This window comes from Eubalaena glacialis, chromosome 12 (genome assembly GCF_028564815.1).
Source record: "Eubalaena glacialis isolate mEubGla1 chromosome 12, mEubGla1.1.hap2.+ XY, whole genome shotgun sequence".
NCBI classification, from domain to species: domain Eukaryota; kingdom Metazoa; phylum Chordata; class Mammalia; order Artiodactyla; family Balaenidae; genus Eubalaena; species Eubalaena glacialis.
The window spans coordinates 16,890,763-16,893,052 of NC_083727.1; the positions used below are offsets into that span (position 1 = coordinate 16,890,763).

General features: G+C 40.3%; 1 protein-coding gene across 1 annotated transcript in view; it reads right to left on the minus strand.

Annotated features, from left to right (window-relative positions):
* UST (uronyl 2-sulfotransferase) overlaps positions 1-2,290 on the minus strand; it is a 303,766-nt gene that overhangs the window by 63,382 nt on the left and 238,094 nt on the right. The window contains exon 6 of the mRNA XM_061206883.1: positions 7-104. Coding sequence (XP_061062866.1) covers positions 7-104 — 98 coding nt within the window. The remainder of the gene's footprint in view (positions 1-6; positions 105-2,290) is intronic.

Sequence of the window (2,290 nt, forward strand, 5' to 3'; positions counted from 1 at the left end):
CTTTACCTGCATCTGGGATGCTGTCCACAAAAATACGGAATGATGTAAAATAACCTGGGGTTGGAACACTCAGGATAGTTTTCAAGAATACACTCGTTGATGTCCTAGAAGAGAAAACACAGCAGTGAGATGTCTGGCGGTCTCTGCAGGGCTTTGTCAAATGTCATACAGTGTAAGTAAAATTGATACTTTAATGATACGGGAAGGCCTTGAGAAGATGTAGAGAATTGATGGATTTCATGAGAAGAAATGAAATCCTTTTTTTGCCTTGCACCAGCCTGCTCCACTGGCCAGGTACACATATGGTCAGAGCATTTCACGGAGTGCTTGTTCTGTTGAGTGAAATGAATTTCTGCGTTTCCCAGTGGCCTGAAGTCTCTAGCTAGATGACAAGCATCTTGGAGCAGTTCTACTGACTGTGGCTAGTTGTGGCCCTAGCAGTTATGAGAAACTGGGAAGTATACAGTGGACACTTAACAAATATTTACTGAATGAATTCAGTATGACTTAATTCATTCAGACTTAATCAGAGATCCTTGTACAGCCAATCCTGTAGAAATGTGTTTCCCTGTGTATCCACATGTCCAACAAATACTTATTAAGTACCTACAATAGTCACATAGAGGGCTTGTAAATTTTGGAAGGGCTGTAAAACCATTTCTAATGTTATATTGGGTTAGGAAGTGGCAGGATATTTGCATATAGACATTCTCTCACTTTCAAAAGCAACAGTTATGACTTCCAAATAGAAAATCTGGAATTTCCGCACAGAAATTTTCTCTTCTATGAGGTTGAGTGCAGTGTCTTCGTCAGCATTACTAGAGCTTACAATGACATGAAAAGAAGGGCTAAAAATCCGCTTTCATCAAGGCAGATGACATTGGATACCCTAGATAAGACATGTCTGGTTCTTAGGTATTTCTAAAGAGAAAAGATAATCCAATTTACAAACAAACCAAACAGCTATGGGATGTTTTTTCAGAGACAATACTGGCAAGGCAAATTACGAGTGGATATAACTCAGCAAACATGGTCCTATGGTCAATGGAGTTTATGAGTCAGTTGAAGCCACTGAATCTAATATGATTAGGGTAAGTGGTTAGTTATTAAAAGTTTTTTTTTTAGTTCAAGTTGGGAGTTGGAAAATATAACTAAAATATCTTTTTTTTTCAACAACCTTTTCTTTTCCCTCTCATGCTTCTTTGGTTTATATACCAATTAAATAAATTTCACAATTACAGTAACAAATTCAACTGGAATAAAGAGATTCAGGAAGAAACACACCCCAGCTGAGCACCTGAGCCTACTGTGGGAAGCACAGGTGCACAGTTCCCAGAGAGGAATACACTAGAAGCAAATGGAATGGCGTACGTCAGCCCATCCAGCCATGCATGAAGTGGAGGGTGCTTAAGAGCACTTCATTGCATATGAAAACCCATTACAAATGCATGATGTTAGACCCCAAATACCTTTCTAAATAGAAATTGACACAGAGGGATGTATGTATAAGACTATTCATTGCTATAAGATTTATTACAACAAAATACGGCAGAACTTAACAGTTCGTTAATGGGGGATTGATTCACAGAGCAGTTATGGCACATCCTATGATGAAATACTGGGCACCCAGAAATGATACGGAGGATCTACATGCACGGTCTTGAAAAGTGTCTGTGATGAGTTTTCAGATGAAATAAAGTCAATTATAGGACAATATGAACATGTAGGACAACATAAAAATAAAACGTGTTTACATAAGGACAAAAATATCTGGAAGGATAAACACCAAACTGTTAAAAGAAGTCATTTATGGTGGTAGATGTAATGGAAGATGGGAGTACATTGAAGTTTTACTTTATTTGTTTTTGAAATGTTAGCTTTAATTATAATATATGTATTTTAGTTTTATCATCAGAAAAGTTTAAGGAGATCTACACATTGTAAAACAAACTAAAACTTGTATAGAGGGTGACCAGGCTTTGCCATGAGGATGCTCTGACCTCCCTTCCTCCCTCACCCTCCAGGTATCCTCTGGCAGTTGGCTTCCCCCAGGGACCTGAGCCTTACATCAGAGCTCAGAGCGACCCAGGAACTGGGCTGGGGTCAGAGGGAGGGAGCTAGGAGCTGGGTGAGAAGCAGAGCACAGGAGACTCCGGCCAGGGCCAGCGTGGTCAGGAGGGTCTGTCCTCTGAGGTCGAGATTTCACAGCAAATGGCTGAGTAAAATGGTGGTGATTTAGGCGGTGTCCAGAGATCTGCCCCACACACAGTCAGCCCCCCAGAGACCTGCA